This window comes from Apaloderma vittatum, unplaced genomic scaffold (genome assembly GCF_000703405.1).
Source record: "Apaloderma vittatum isolate BGI_N311 unplaced genomic scaffold, ASM70340v1 C12355109, whole genome shotgun sequence".
Lineage (NCBI taxonomy): Eukaryota > Metazoa > Chordata > Aves > Trogoniformes > Trogonidae > Apaloderma > Apaloderma vittatum.
Genome location: NW_009747348.1, coordinates 1 through 15,121, shown reverse-complemented (window position 1 = coordinate 15,121; position 15,121 = coordinate 1). Strand labels below are relative to the sequence as shown.

General features: G+C 41.8%; 1 protein-coding gene across 1 annotated transcript; it reads left to right on the top strand.

Annotated features, from left to right (window-relative positions):
- Positions 1-2,197: 2,197 nt before the first annotated feature.
- Positions 2,198-8,944, top strand: FAM131B (family with sequence similarity 131, member B). The gene is made up of 7 exons (XM_009877533.1): positions 2,198-2,302; positions 3,768-3,803; positions 6,312-6,405; positions 6,996-7,193; positions 7,518-7,661; positions 8,092-8,268; positions 8,362-8,944. Exons 1-7 carry the CDS (start codon positions 2,249-2,251, stop codon positions 8,634-8,636), a joined length of 978 nt encoding a protein of 325 aa, XP_009875835.1. The 5' UTR covers positions 2,198-2,248; the 3' UTR covers positions 8,637-8,944.
- Positions 8,945-15,121: the final 6,177 nt, after the last annotated feature.

The following is a 15,121-nucleotide window of genomic DNA, read 5'->3' as shown; positions in this document are numbered from 1 at the left end:
GCTGATGGCTCCTGGGATGGGCCCGGGAGCAACCTGGAGGAGTGATGTTTGGGCTTCCCCTCCTGCTGCTGTCTCCCTGTGCTCCATTGTGGGTGTGCAGATGAGTTTTAGCGTGCAACCTAATATTATGCCCTGTGAAGGGGGGTGCATGCAGATGGGATCCAAATGATTTGATGAGAATTTAACACAAATTCAGCTCTACACTCATAGCTCATGAATTGATCATGGTTAGCAGCAATCACGATTAGAAATTAATAACTGAGCTCAGTATGGCCAAATGTATGCATGTACTTGTCAGGAAGATAAGTCAAGAGGATCACAACCTTGAAAAGTAGTCTTTGTTGTGATCATCATAGCAATGTCCTGTCTCCAGAACTTCTGAAGACTGTCTGTGTCTGGCCTCTGTGCTTATCATCGTAGCATACAGTACAGGAATCTCCTTTTTCAAGTTCTCTGAGTTTCAGGGAACTGCAACTCAGGCAATAGCAACTTTACTCAGCCTAGTCAGAGACATATGAGGGATGCTATTAAAGCACTTAGTTATAATTATTCTGCTCAACAGAAATATAATTCAAGTGTGAAGGGGTAAATCTGCCTTGGTGCTTTCAGGAAGAGTCATCTTGCACAGCAGATGATGGGATGTGAAGGTGTGGTGGACACCAACTCAAATAGCATTTGCTTTGCTCTTTTTCATCTTGCTATGGTTAGCCTTTTTTAAGGGACCAAACTTTAGGATTTTTTTTTATTTTGAATTCTGGCTTACGAGTGTCTGAGGCTTCCTGCCTATAAGTGCCTACATGCTTCCTGCAGACCTGTGTAGGGTAGAGAACAACATCTCTTGCCTGTCAGAAGATTTCTACCCAGAAAGTGCAGTCATGAGCCAGTCAAATGTGCCAGAGCTGCTAGAATGAGCAGGGGGGTTTGGATATGCCAATGGAGGAGGAATTTGCTCATGAAAGTTGGATCGTTCACATGTTCAGTGATATGTATTCCAAATAGACTAGATATTGCTGAATTGATCCCAGGGAATAGTTTATCATTTTGGGAGTTCTATTTCTTGCCAGGTCCTGAAAGGCTCAGTTTTAGACAAAGTAAAACCTTTCCTCCATGACATGGAATCAAGTAACTTTTAACAGAGTTTGAGGGTGGCACAAAGCTGAAAGCACAGCATATCACTAACTGGACAGAGCAGTCACACAGAGTGGTCCTGGTTACTTCACTGAGCCTTTAAAGTGTGCTACTTTGCATTTAGTTTCACTTTTATTACAAGTTAAACTTATTTAATAATCTTTTTTATCTTTATTAATTCAATTTTAGAATTTCTAGTTTACGTTATTAGTATTAAATTTTACTTGATCCTTTAAGTTGTATTAAAATGCATCTAAAATCAAATGGCGCAGGCTCTGCTTTTGGACGGGTGGCAATCCCAGAAAGCTGTGCAAGGTGCATAAAGTATCTGAGTGAACAAACAGCTGAATGTGAGAATCTCCTGTGAGGTTATGGCACAATGGGTTAATGTGAAGAGGAGCAGCAAGTATCTATTTTTAGTTTTACATACATTACTGTGTATACTTCTATGTCCACATTTCAAAGAACTGAAAAATTTGAGGTGTATTAAGAGGACTGGAAAAATGCTCTACAGTATGAAACCTAAAGATTTCAGTCCATGAGTCTTCTGTTTGTCACGAAGAAAAGCAAGTGTATTATAACTTTCTTGAAACTTGATGGCAGGTATTAAAATGGTCTTTAATCTTGCTGAGAACAGCAAAGCAAAGGCACTGGCAGCTCTAAGCTGATGTCAGACCAATTCAAATTATAAAGGAGAAATGGCTTTTTAGGTGATGATGGTTTAATATTGGAACAGGATATCAAAAGAATTGGTTCTTTCAGTTACACATCGTGACTAGATGTTTTTCTCTGGGGAGCTGTGCTTTAGCCAAGCATACATTACGCTTGAGAAAACCACAAAGCATTGGTTCCTCATATGGTAATAACTGTGAAATATAATAGTTGATGTGTGAAATATAGTAGTTGATGATGCATGAGTGGTCTGATTAAAATCAGAAGGTCTAGTTTAAGGCTATTACAGCCTTAAACCCAGTGATTCTCCTGTATGCTGAACTGAGTTGGCTTAAGACTGCTAGAACAAATTATAGTGGCATTCAGAAGCCTGATTAGATGTGTTCCCACAGGAAACGAGGTGATTGCAGTAGACTGGAAGGGACTGAAGGATGTGGACCAAATCAATATGGACAGCACCAGTTCACTGCATGGCAGCAGCTTCCATCGACCTTCCACTGAGGTGAGTGCCTGTCCCAGACCCACTTACTCAGGGGCTTCAATTCTTTCTGAGTTCAGACATGAGTGTTGTGTATCACTGAGGCATCACCCGGGAGAGGACCACAATGCCAGTGTGCAACCAAAGAACAGAATCTCAGATCTGTGCTGTTTGGCTTGTGTTGAATAGAGTTGAGTCACTCCTTTCACAATCTTCATAGTGAGGAGGAATTTGCAAATGGAAGTGCTTTTAACCACCCATGAATGGAGTGGAAAAAACCATAGAGATAACTGTGGCAATTCTGACAATCCCGTATGTCTGCATTCCTTGACTAATGGATTCATTGAAATGTCCAGCACTATGTCCCAACTTCTGCAGCACAGCCATAAAGTCTTTTGAAGAAACACATTTGTCTCCATTTTGATTTTTAGGGATGCATTCACTAGTAACTGACAGCCAATTGATTTACCATGCAGTGTCTCAAGGGCTGGTTCATCTGTTGTTCTGAATTATTGCAGTCTCTGCAATCTTAGATACCTGAATTTTCATCTCTGTAAGATTCAGGGTATGCAGTCACGATTAATAAAAAGATCAAAGCTATTTTAAACATGTAATTTTTGAGGAATCACAAATAACATTAAAAATAACCTATGGGTTGGAAAACCTTACAAAATGCTAATGTATAGATATTTTTATTTCCTTATTATACGTTGCTGGCTTGGAATGTAACCTTGGAATGTAACTTAGACTTTCATGGAATCCTGGCAGAAACTGTGGGACTCGACCTCTTATGGAAAATTCAGTGCAAATCTAAAAATCAATGAGCATAAACTATACCTCAATGAACATATTGATGTATGCGAATGGATACTGTGGTCTAATTGATTAATCTAAATTTTCCTGAGTGTCCACATCTGCAAAATCAAGATCCTGAGATGTGAGCCCTCCCATCTGAAGCAAATGCACTATGAATTGGTACTGTAATGGCTGATATGGGAAATGGATCCAGTTTACAAAGGGAAAGTAGGTCAGAATGGACAAACTGGAAGACTACAAGAGAAAATGATTTCAGCAGAAAATAAATCTATTAACTTGCTGTACTGTACTCAAAATATATAGGTAGTGTAGCTCCTCCTTGTGTTAACTTCGTAGCAACGCAACTCCCACGTAAGGGTGCCAGCATTGCAACATTTGACTATGAGATTTTAGAAGCGGACCCATATGAAAAGGTGTCTGTTTTTCTTTCTCTTACTCTCGCTGTCATCCTATTTGCTGTTATACCTTCAAACACTGTGATACCTGGAGACACCATAATCAACATCAGGGAGTGAAACCAGCTTGAAAGACACAGCGTTTTTAATATATCATAAAGTAGTGGCTGTTGATTATGGCAAACAGTAGTTTGAGTAGTTGAGTAGTTTGAGGAGAGAGACGAATGGCTGTTTGCAACTTGTTGCATTAACATGATGTCCTTCTTTGCTCTCTTTAGCAAACACGAACGGATTTCTCCTGGGATGGTATCAATGTGAGTATGTGCCACACTGCTGTTCAAATTTCTAGTCATAGAAGACCAAGATTTGTCCTCCTTTGGATACAAAATGGAAACAAGACTGACAGTCTTTAGTGCCATTGAAATTCTATGATTTAGAGGATGGTGATGAATTTTTTGTTTGCCTCTGGGTCTTTTGCTGTCTGACAGGTAGTTAGATCTGCAGGTGGCTATTAAATTGCCTTTGTCCTCTTTGGGACAAATGCATGTGATTTCTTATGTTCTATTTTTGAGATTTCTGCTAGATCAGGTTTTTAAAAAAACAGTAGTTTTTGAACACCATCAGGTTTTAAAAAAAAATCAGTAGTTTTTGAACAGAGCATCATTTGATCTTCTCCAGGAGTTTGGGAGAAATGTATCCCTCATTTTCAGTTGCATTCAGAAGTAAAACAGTTCTTAATGATCCCTGGGGGTGGCGGTCAGTACCAGTTCACTTTAGTTAACAAGCAGAAGAAGAAACAAGTCAACATTTTAATAACATATGTTCCTTGGTGCTCTTAATACCTATGCTGTGAAAAAGCGCAGTATTATTTTTTTTCTTTTCCGCTATTGCGAAAACAACATTCTGAAAAGGGAGTAAAAAGTATCAGTGCTACCAAACTACTTTTTCTGCTTGGGAGACTTAAAGGATGTGTTCACATAAATTAACTTGATAGTTTTGTACACTTGGAAAGGCAGAATTAGAAGCTCCACTTTTAGTAATATAAGCATTCTCAAATTCTAAGTGCTTTCAAAAGTTTTAAATGGCTTTCATTTTCTGCTTCTCTGTGGTCTGAAAGCACTTGGGACACTGTATCTCAAGGGAACTCATATTTTTAACTACCCCTCACCCTACTGACATCACTTTCATTTGTGGCACTGATGGCCTAGGATCTTTTGCTTCATCTTAGTAGTCCTAGTTAGAGAAACAAACTGTGAAGGAAAATAATAATGCATGCAGCAACTGTCTAGAAGAGATTTGATGTTTTTTTCCTCACTGCACCTCTGTCTAGCTGAAAGCAAGGTAAACAAAGTCATATTTCCTTAAAGACGGTAGAAGACTGTTTCCTTTCTTGCAGTTTCCCATTTTCCAACTGATTTTGAATCTGTGGAGCTCTTTCATAATGCAGCTCTTTCTCTTCCTCAGAGTTTTCCATAGATCTGCTTTGGTATCAAAGCTGGCTCATGAATTTTCTTCTCTTCCCATTCATTCCTGCCTTCATGTCGTAGCTCTTCAAACTCATTGTGGTAGAGACCTTCTGCAGTTTACTTTCTTTTCTGGACTGTTTCCATGAGATGGTTCACAGCATAGCCTCCGGGATCCTGAACAGCAGTGCCTAGACAGGAATAACCAGTGGGGGCATAGATGGACATTCTTCAACCAGCTTCCTCACCAAAGGAAATGTGTCACGTAACAAAAGCTGTGTTCTCACTTTTTACTGTTCTTCCCCTATTTTCTGGTTTCTTCAGCTCACGTTGCAGACATCCCTAGCTCCAAAGTTACAGGATGCCATAGCTGCTGCATTTACAGTCAAGTTAATTCTCATATTTTGGCAATTGACTGGGATTTTATGCAGTTCAACATGTTTACAATGCCTTCCTTTTCGTCCAGTTATTTAATTGCCCACTTATTGCCCCTCTCACCTTTCATGAAGTTTGTGTCTATGACCAAATCCTTGTTTCATGTCATGTTTCAAGATTCCAAGTGTCATGGTCACTACTTTTCAGTATTTTTGGGTTTGAAACATGCTGGATTTGACTTGCAGAGTGGTTGAAATGAAGAGCAGAAGCAACACTTGTTTAGCACTTGTGAAAATTAAGCCTCATATGCAATGCCTGGCATCTCTGAAGAAGCCTGATGAATTCATCTTGAGGAATTGTGTTTTATGATAATGTTTGTGACAGCTGCCTGTCCAAATAGTTTCCTGTCCTTGTTATTCAGGGACTGAAGATGAACATAAAGAGAGTAAAGGGAATTAAGCAGAACTGTAGACCTAATTTCTTTACAGGTGGTTGTAGGTGCTTGAAACAAGATTCATCACGGATACGTTCATTTTATGAAGACCATATGAGAAGAAATTAAAACCAAAAGTAATATATAAAAATAATATCTCTAGAATGATGCATATTTGAATGCCTGTTGCATTGTCAGCTCCTCATTGTAAACTCCCTGAGTTTTCTGTCAGCCACGTCTTGCAGCTCTAACAAAGAGTTGGGAACAGCACTGTCTATGGGGGACTGGCAGCAGCCAAAGGGAGATTTCTCACAGCCTGCTTCTGCCTCTCCCGCTGACTTTGCCTCACTCAGTCCCAATGCTATACAATATTCAGTCCTGCTTAAACAGCCTCTAAATTTTTCTTCCCTTCTTTTTTTCTTTTTCTTGCTGCTTGCTTCTGCTCCTCATCTTCCCCTTGCCTTCTGGAACCCTTATACTGATTTCTCACTTCAGTTCACTTCCTTTACTCCTTCCTCTGTATCATTTCTTCATATTCTCTCTCTTTTCAGCTCTCCATGGAAGATACGACCTCCATCCTCCCCAAGCTGAAGCGCAACTCCAATGCTTATGGGATTGGGGCTTTGGCTAAATCATCTTTCTCTGGTGAGGTCCTCAAAATTTGGGTTTATCCTTGGCAACTTCTCTGCACAGGCCTTTGTGCCTCTTCTTGTATCTCTCTGTTGCTCTCCCAACTGCTCCTTTCTGACCCTTGCGTTTTTGAGGCCTTTAGAGGAGTCTCCACCACCATGGTTCTAGGCAAGGATTCTCTTAGTTGTTGCCTTTTCACAGAACAGATTTGTCTTACTCAAGTTGGCTTCTCACCATGTACCCCAGGTCAACTTCGATTGTTTCCCCTCAGTCTTGGGTTTAACCCCATTTTCTGTTTCTTAGTTTGTTCACTTCCAGGCTTCATCCTTCATGCCCAGCTCTGTCCTAAATGGATTCTAGTCAAGGCAGGAAATGGTCTTTTGTATCTGGGGTTTCTCTTTTCCTCCCCTTCTGAGAGCCAGTCCAAGGAAGGATGGAGAAACTCTCTTGGAGAGTGATACAGTAAAAGATGGGAGACACCCAGGCCTGAACCCTGTCAGGAAAGGAGGGGAGAAGCTCCACTTCCAAGAGAGGTAAACAGCATGGCAGACAACCCTGGAGCTGTGTAATAGCCCCTCCTTGTTTTCTAATGTCTGGCCCCTTAGGGATATCTCGCAGCATGAAGGACCATGTCACAAAGCCAACGGCTATGGGCCAAGGCCGTGTGGCTCACATGATTGAATGGCAAGGCTGGGGGAAAAGTAACAGCCAGCAGCAACAGCACACGCATGAGACAGCACGCAAAGACGCTGATGCCTACTCAGACCTGAGTGATGGTGAAAAGGAGGCCCGGTTCCTTGCAGGTAGTGCTAACTTTTTGGCATGCGGCTTGAATTGGTTGGGATGTTTCAGAGCAGAATCCCTGAGAGACCAAAGCACAGGAACCTGAAAAACACACTCAGGAGAACTTGTGGGTGGTTCACAGGGCTGAAGGAGAGAAAGAGCCTGGTTAGAATATTGCCAATGGAATGCAAAGTGGAGAGGGTGGGGGCCAGTTGTGGGTGATGGGTGTTGCTGAGATAAGATGAGAGTGGGACAGGGTGACGAAGAGATGAGGTTAAAGAAGCTGCTGAGAAGTGGAGAGTTTCACACATCCCTGCTTCCCCTCCCTGTCTCATTTGGCACAGGAGTGATGGAGCAATTTGCTATTTCTGAGGCAACTCTCATGGCCTGGTCCTCCATGGATGGTGAGGATGTGAGTGTAAATTCGAATCAAGAGAACCCAGCAGGCAACTACTCTGAGAACTATCAGGAGCTAATGGAGAGCCAAGGTGAGCTCCAGTGCCTCTTGCTAATCTTGAAACACCCCTTTCCTGCTCTTGTTGTCATGTTGCTCTCTTTTCCTCAACCCTGTTTTATTCTGTAGCCTCAGTTTTTGGAACTGGGGTCTAGCAGAGGCATCACCTATTGTGGAGCTGTCCAAGGAATCTAATCTTAACAGGGAGGCTCCAAAGCCCAGTTCCTTTGCTTTTCTTGGCACAATTGTGGAAGGCTACTAGCTCTTGCAGTCAATTGTGGGTATAATCAAGTTCATGTGCCTACTGCTTAGAACTGCCTTTTCTCTTCACCCTCCTCCCCGCTAATGGATTTATCTACCCTGTATAGTACAGTGCCGTGTAGAGGCACGCAAGCTGTCTTAATGAGCCAGCTTGGCCTAGAGAGAGTGTCTAACTGTGTGTTTTTTCCCTCCTTTACTTGCAGAGCATATGGCCCAGACGCAGTATGATAGCTGGCCTCATTCCTATGTCTCGCAGGGCATGTATTGCTTAGGTTCATCTGATGCCTGGGAGACCAGTGACCAGTCCCTCATTGCTTCCCCAGCAACTGGCTCCTACTTAGGCCAGAATTTTGATGAGTCCCAGACGAACCTTCAGGAAAGCATTTTGATTCAGAGCAGCCTTCTCCAGCAGCAACAGCTGCAGCAACAGCGGCAGGAGCAGAACTTGATCCAGAGCACGGGGCTGGTCCACGTGTGGCCCCTGCAGACTGCTCAGGGTGGAGGTGGGGCTGAGTCCAGCACATATGTGGAGGACCACATTGAGGATGAAGGGAACCCACGGCTGGAGAAGGCTCCTCTCCTGAACAAGAAGCCCTCTCCAGAGGAGGATGATGCAGTGTGCCGGGACCTGGAATCACTGTCTCCTCGAGAGGAGATGGAACATGCTGCACTCAGTCGCAAAGTCTCAGATGTGACCTCCTCTGGGGTGCAGTCCTTTGACGAGGAAGAGGGAGAAACAAACAACTGATGCTTTCTGTGAAGTTCTCATCAGTACTGAACAAAGAGAGGGGTAGTAAGGAATGAAATTACAGGGATTCTTCTCTCCAGCTCCCCGTACTTCTGAGAAGACACACCTTCCATTCCTGACATGTAGTTATATTTTTTAAACAAGAGGAAAATCTTAAAGTGGTTGACCCATGAAGATCTCTTCTTCCCCTCTACCATGGACAGATATTTTTGATTTTTGCTCTGGGCAACACATGTGAGGTGCTTGGAGAGATCTGGATTGGTAAATCATTTCTAAATCTTTTTAATACAAGTCTTAGCTGCGGATACAAACTTATCTGTTACTGGAGATGTGCCTGATGAGACAAGCTTTGTATAGGGAGCGATTATGTGGCTAGAATCCATCTTGGCAGATGTTGCTCTGTGGACATGGTCCCCTGTGATAGAATACATGAATATAAACTGGTTTAAAATGAAGGTATGGCTTTACAAATATAAATTGCACTAGTATTGTGATTGGGGCTGATACAGAGGATAAGCTGTATTTGATACAGATTGTACTGAGATGAAAGATTCGCTGTGTAACCAGATCCTCAACAGCACCTTGATATAAAATTGTGGGCTCCATGGATACAAATGGCGCTCCAGGGACATGAGCTGTGCTGCAGTACAGATGATGTGGCTCTGTGGGCATGGCTCTGCTGTGGCATGGAAGAATGGATGCAGATAGGAATCTAACCCTGCTCTCAGATATTCATGCTTTGGTCTCTTTCTAATCTTTCATTTATTTGTTTCTCTCTTTGACATTTCTGCTTTCCCAGGAGCTGGCAAGAGTGGTGTGTCCTTTTGGCATGGGGCACTGGATGCCAGTGGAAAGGACATTTTTCAGCTATGGAGACAGTCATAAAAAGCTGACTCTTGCAGGGCGCTTGAGAACATGTCCATCTTGGTGCTGCTGCTGTATCCTTCTGTCTTTTCCCTTGCCAGCAGTATGGGGAGACCCAGAGAGTAGGCAGCAGATCCAGGAAGAGTGTGTACAGCTACAAGATCACAGATATCCAGTTTACATTGGAGTTTTCAGTTTTTGCTCTTTTTAAACCTTTTTATATTGGTGGGTAAGTGTTCCTAACAAAGCAGGTTAATAGCGGGAAAAGCCTGTACTCCAGTCATCACTTAACAGAAATACCACACCTTTCACATTACTGCCATGCCTTCTGCAGTGCCAAATGTAGCTGAAGAAAAAGCAGTGAGAGGAAGTTTTCTCGTATTTATTTCTTCTTCCTGTCTACATTTTCTTCATTTTTCTACCCCCAAGTAATGTAAATAATGTTCAGTACTTGATCTGTTTGTTTTTCTCTCTCACCTTTTCTAGGACTGGAGAAAGCTGATTTCAGGAGTTTTCCCTATTTGTACAGGTTCTATATATTTTTTGTTAAAAAGTATGGCTCATTGACTAGGGGGAATTCAGTCTCTTGTAATTCCTCACCATGTTCTACAGAACTCCTTTTGGGGGCTGTGGGTTTGAAAGGAAATTGTCTCCTTTCGAATTCTCACCAGAAAATAAACAGGGACAAAGGCAAAAGAAAAAAGTGTACTAGGCTATTGGTTTTGCTGGAAGACTGAACAGAACCAGCAGAGTTTATCCAAGTGTGAGTGTTAATTGCAATACCTCTTATAAGGATGCATCAGCCAAGTGTGAGGCTAGATCCAAAGAGTCAGAGAAAGGAATTTTCCTGGACACTGCCATACTGTCCAAGGGGCAACTCTTTCTCACTTACTCTGACTCATATCTGCTCCGTTAAATTCACGATACCTTTGTCTCTTCTTTGCCTCCTTTTCAGGCTTGGTGTATTTTTTGCCTGACAGGAGAGTGATATGTGCTCCCTTCCTGATTCAGGTTTAGTCCCAGCGTATTTACAGGGAAGAGTGTCTGAGGAGAATAAAATATTACTGAAGTAACATCATCAAGTGTCAGAATTCAGGCAGCTCCTGACAAGCAAAGCAGACGATGTCCAGGAATTATGAAAAGTGTGAATGGGACTCTCAGGTAGAACTTTACCCCACTCAGCTTTCTCCCACTTACACAGGCAGCTGTATAAAGAGGGTCTCCTCTGTGAACACCCAAGTCTTTCCAGCCAAGTCCACTTCAAAGAGATCCGTCTTCCCTCTCCACTGCACTTGTAAAGGAAAGACCTTTGGGATATTTAAGTAAGACTAGTAATTTGGTGTAGGTAAGAGATAAAAGTATCTGTGACCACCTTTTTTTTTTTTTACCATTTGCTTGGGCTTGCTTACATCTCTGTAAGGAGGTAGCTCTTCTCCTGAATGATGACCTTCTGGTGTTTCTTTAAAGTTGTTTACACATTCAAGTGCTAACCTCCCTTGGGCAGGAGGGCTTGATAAAGATGAGCTCCTACAGTCCTTGCAGGGCCAGTGCAGGCTTACTGTCCTGGACTAGTTTGGATCTAGCCATGGAAAAGGGCCTAGGAAATCACACTAGCCAAAACAGGGAGATGGGGCAAGTGCAAAGAGCACCTCAGCAGATGGCAAATGAGTAAGTGTTAGCTTCATGGCTTTTTAAAAAAGTCTTCAGGGAAACAGAAATGGTCAGGTATGTTCCTTTGTGGGAGAAGATTTGGGCGGCTTGTTGCTTTTTTCTCCGAACCATTTTGTTCCCATGTGCCTCACCAGGACGAACCTGGATGTTTACGGTAACTTTCAGAGTAGCTTCTAATGATCCTTCTATTGTTTACACGATTGGAACAAGTGGGTCACTTGTCCAAGGCTTCCTTTTCTTTTAGTATGGACATGTGGTACACATGTACATTTACTAAGATGTCTGACTGATGTCCAAAATGTTATCTCCATTCCAGGCAGTGACGGGGAATTACCTACACGGGAAATATGTGAAAAACTATTGACCTTACAAAAAATACTGTGGAGTTCAATGAGGAAGAGAAAACCTATCTGTAGTTTTCTAACTTATGTGGAATGGGATAGAGAATTATACCCTACTGTATAATTCCATAACCTGAGCTCTAGAAACCTGTAGATAGACTCTCATTTTCTGTGAATTCAGAACGGTTTGAACACTTTCTATAAAAACTTGCAAGCTTACTAAATTCTATACAATTATTTTTTTCTTTCTGTGAATAATAAAATTTCAGCTTTTTTCTGGAGAAAAAAAAAAGGAAAAAGAAAAAGGCTATTTTCCATGACGTCTCCACAATCCAAAAGTGAAATGTATCTACATTTGCCAGGAGCTTTACTGGAGAGGGCAGGTCTGTGCATCCACACTTGCTGGCGTCTCAAGCTGAATCAGAAAGGCAGTTTGAATCTATTTGAAAGTGGAAAATGGTTTGTATAACCTGGCCTTTTCTTATGTAACAGGCTTGCTGCTTTTGTGTATCCGATGTCAGAAAGAGGGACCTGGAATCTACTGTATATTTCCAAGAAAAGCCGTTATTATATAGCTACAGCTCTTCAAGCATATGGAAGGCACAGGTGCTTTGTGAGGAAAATTTGGCCTGCAGTCCCTTTATCCTGGTGAGGATGGATGAGTTGGAGAGAGTCCAGCCAAATACTCAGAGTCCAGATTGAATTTGTGAGGCTGAAAATAAGAAGGAAAGGTAAGATCAGTATCCCTGATCTACAGTTACTAAGAAACTGAACCCTGCTGTTCGTTTACACAAACCCTTCCTAAAGCAGAACTGCACTACATAAAAAATTTGGATTTTATTGAAACAGTGGAGATAGAAGATTCCCATCTTTTCCCCTAAGCCTTTGTCTTCAATGGAAACTTGTTGAAATTATTGGGCTGAACATGAAGGAGGGCTTAAACACAAGTGACCCTAACTGAAAAAGTTCTCAGATTCCACTGCAAGAAAATTCTTTCTTGTTCCTTTTTCCATGACTACTCATATCTGACTAGTTACACTATTCTGTAAGTTTTTCTTTTATATAAATCTTAGGCTTTCTTTACAAGCCTTGTGAGTTCTCTTCATTACCTCAGGCTCTAGAATGGAGAAATCAATCTGCTTTTTTCAGTTTCTGTGTGTCTAAATCATCTTCTGGGAAGCTGCTGACAAGTCACCCACTTGCTTTTTCCCCTTAAAAGCTTTAACATCACCTTTCATGGTATGCTTGCAACAGAGAACAGAGTTTAAGCTGATCAAATGGTGAGCTGCTGTGAGAGAGGCAGCCCTGTGCCCTGACTGTGCTCACCTTCCACAGTCCTTGTGCAGAACCTGTTGTGCAACTGACCCCCCAACAAGCCTCTGCACTTTTACCCTACTGTAAAAGTGAAGAGGGAACAGCTGTGAGCAGGGGGGGAGAGAGAGAGCACTGTTCTCAGCAGTATCAGGCTAAGGTACCTGGGAAGGTACCTTGACATGGCATCTTCATGATGAGTCTAAGCTGCTACAGAAAGCCATCGTGCTTCCTCCCTTCTGTCATCACCAGCTCTATACTTTTATTGCCTAAGAAGCAGTGCTAACACTCATTTGGCTTCTCAGCAACTGAGTCTATCGAAAACTAACCCAGTCACCTATCAAAATAAGGGTTTCAGTGGGATCAGGTCCTTGTATTGTTTCACCTTGTGAGGCAAGCATCGCTGAAGGCTGCTGAAACATGCAGGTGATCATGTTGAAGAATATTTCTTTCATTGCAGATGTAATTTAAATTGGCTTAAGCTGACTGTAAATATTTGAGAAGAATATATCCAGCTGGTGTACTGGGGGGGATATATTCCCCTCTTCCTTCCCTAGTGTTTTCCCTAGAATTTCTAGTATGCTCTTAACTGATTTGATCTTTGTTGTTATTTAATGCCCTGTTATTTCCCTCACTATTCTCTCTCCTTCCACAGACTCCTTTGAGATAAACCTTTGCAGTCAGGTAGTAGATGAGTAACTCGATATATGCATGGAACTAATAAAATTATCATGCACAAATCTCATATGCACTCAGTGGTTACACTCTATGGCAGCTAAAGATGCGGATAAGTCTTCTTCTGTAACTGCAAGAGGCAAGAGCCTTCTGCAGGAGTGAAGCATAGCTACTGGAGGTGAGGCTTATCCCTATCTTTAAGCCAATTCCAATCTAGTGTGAGATCCAGAATGACACTTCACACCTAGGCAGAGTCTGTGCATGATGTACAACAACTAGAAGTTATTAACTGTAGGACCAGAGGAGAGAACTGGAGAGAAGGAAACTGGTCTCTTCATTTGATAGAGGTATGAAGTATGGTGGTGAGACAGAGTAGTGTGTAACAGTACAGGGTTGTGGACAGTTATGGGTACTCTGTGCAATAGCAAGGAGAGATCTAGCCAGAGAGGGAAAGACCTGGGAAAAAGATCATGAAAAACTTGATGAAGAACATAGTCATTGTCCAAATGGAGTTAATGTGAGTCCTGTTCTCACTGGAAACTGAAAATAATCTGAACTTAGTTCAGTTTGCCTTAAATATTGTTATTAGTAATTACCTAGAAGGAGAAACAAACTAAAATAAATCCACTTCTAAATGTTGTCAAGAGCAGAGCAATGTCGGCATAGTCTAAGCTCTTCCTTCTAACTTCTCTCTAACTTCTTTCTAATTTCTCTCAGATGGAATTTCTCATGTTCCTTCTTCAGACAGGTCTAAACTGGCATTTCCCTTTAACTGCTTGACTTTTTCCAAAAGAAAAAGGAAAAAAAAGAAAGAAAAAATCCATTTCAGAACAGAGATTATCAACAGCTGGTGCTGATACATCTAGAAAAATGTAGATAGGTAACAGTTTCATCTTTGATTCTCCTCCTCTGTAGCAATCTGAGAGGGAAAGGTTTCTGTGTCATGTCTCAGGGAAAGGAAAATAAACAGGGAAAATGTGAGTAGTGCCTATTAGGACTAAATATATGTGTAGCACAGCCTACAATCATTAAAGCACAGGCTCAATTATGAATGCAAGCTGTAAAGTCAGTGTCAGATGCCTCTTTTGTATCATAGATCTTTCCCAGGCTAAGTAATAGCGAACCTACATGGGAGCAGAAGAGAACAGCTGGACGTCTGTGCCAGATCAATGGCTCTTTTTTTGTCTGAGAACATGTCATGGAGCTTGGGCAAGACACCTGAGGACACTATGCTCTCTCAGCAGCTTCATGATTTGACTGGGATAGAGATGAAGGCAAATGGTTATGTTAACAAATGGACATGGAAGAACTGCACTTAGAACATTAGGGTCTATTTACATCCTTGCAGTGACATTTTTCCCCAGCATAGGCAGAACAAAGTGTTACCTTTTCTTTGGGAATCAAGAGAAGCTCTATGATTGTCAGTGTTGGTCTGTGTAAAAAAAAAAACTGTGAGATATTTTTTCCAGTGCAGATACACATTACTGGAAAAGGAAAAAAATAGTTAAGCTGTGACTCTGAGAAAGAGTATGTTTAGTAGAACTGTAAAGACTTTTTCAAGAATGTTGTCAGTGTAGATATAGAAGCATAGCATAGTTTGGGTTGGAAGGAACCTTAAAGATC

Bases quoted from the DNA above. Each gene is read 5' to 3' on its own strand.
- FAM131B (XM_009877533.1), top strand. From the start codon at position 2,249: ATGGACAGCACCAGTTCACTGCATGGCAGCAGCTTCCATCGACCTTCC. The intron at 6,406-6,995 runs GTGAGGTCCTCA...CTGGCCCCTTAG, and splicing joins GGCTAAATCATCTTTCTCTG to GGATATCTCGCAGCATGAAG. The intron at 7,662-8,091 runs GTGAGCTCCAGT...CTTTACTTGCAG, and splicing joins GGAGCTAATGGAGAGCCAAG to AGCATATGGCCCAGACGCAG.